The sequence below is a fragment of the Penaeus monodon genome, chromosome 7 (assembly GCF_015228065.2).
Source record: "Penaeus monodon isolate SGIC_2016 chromosome 7, NSTDA_Pmon_1, whole genome shotgun sequence".
NCBI classification, from domain to species: domain Eukaryota; kingdom Metazoa; phylum Arthropoda; class Malacostraca; order Decapoda; family Penaeidae; genus Penaeus; species Penaeus monodon.
This window is the reverse complement of record NC_051392.1, coordinates 21,407,763-21,408,868: the sequence shown is the minus strand read 5'-3', so window position 1 is coordinate 21,408,868 and position 1,106 is coordinate 21,407,763. Positions and strand designations below refer to the sequence as shown.

The window sequence follows — 1,106 nt, the reverse complement described above, 5'->3', positions numbered from 1 at the left end:
TCAACTGGGGCAGTCAAGGTTTTCTTTCCCTTTGGGAGATTTACTGCTTGATAAACCAGCAGACACTTCACTATTCACCATGTCTCCGGGGATTTCCCTATCTAATGATTTAATGTCATTACACACAGAAGCCTTATTTTCAAGGCTATGTCTATTGTTTTTCACACCAACAAGGCCAGTATCAATGCCCTCAGTTTTTCTGGATATACAGTTGTCTATCACAGTAAAATCTTCTTCCCTTGGAAGAGTTCTAACATTATAAACAGCGCAACTTTCATCTTTTGCCAAAGATATATCTGAAACATCAACTTGAGAAACTGAAATACCAGGAGGGGTAACAGCCTGAATAACATGTTCTGAAGTGGCACTGCATTTCTCAGTATTGTCAACATTAGTTATTGTAGTATAAGGCAGATTATCAAATTTACTCTCACTTTGTGCATTACTTGGGGAATGTGTTACTTGGGAAACTACTTCATTCACCAGAGAACTATTACCAGTACTACCAGTAATGACTGTATCACAGACACTAGCATCACAAGCCTTCAATACAGAATCATCCGGTCTTTCTGTCACTGAAACCAGACCACCAGCCTCCTGACTGTTATGTACCAAGGTATTATTGGATTTTTTCAAGTTTTCAATATTTTCTGCACATTCATTCTGTCCTGTTATTTGGTGGGTAGAAAGTTTTGTATCATTACTTGGAGTCTGTACATCTGCATTCTTCTGTTCCTCATCTTTGCACTTTATTCTGGATTTCTTTTCCAAAATACTACCTTGCGCTTCTGTGGAAGAATCATCCATAGTCCTTTTCAGAGCTTTTTTCGCTGAAGCTTCCACTTCAACTATTTTCTCAGCCGTCTCTTTCTTCTTGTCCTCACAGTCACGTCCTGCCTTCACCCTCTCTCTCTTAGTAGAGCCCTCTCTTGACATACCTTCTCCAGATGAGCTGACCTTTGTGCTAATGCCAGCCTACCAAGAGAGAATGTTTCATGAAGTGACCAATGTCAAAACTCAACAGATATTAAAATTGTATATACAAATGATAATTAGTATTCTCATTTGTAAGTGTCACATATTTACCTTGTGTAAACATATGGGGG

General features: G+C 38.8%; 1 protein-coding gene across 1 annotated transcript in view; it reads right to left on the bottom strand.

The window, feature by feature from the left end:
• Nucleotides 1-1,106, bottom strand: part of LOC119575123 (7SK snRNA methylphosphate capping enzyme-like) — a 35,004-nt gene continuing 33,898 nt past the window's right edge. The window contains exon 9 of the mRNA XM_037922552.1: nucleotides 1-975. Coding sequence (XP_037778480.1) covers nucleotides 1-975 — 975 coding nt within the window. The remainder of the gene's footprint in view (nucleotides 976-1,106) is intronic.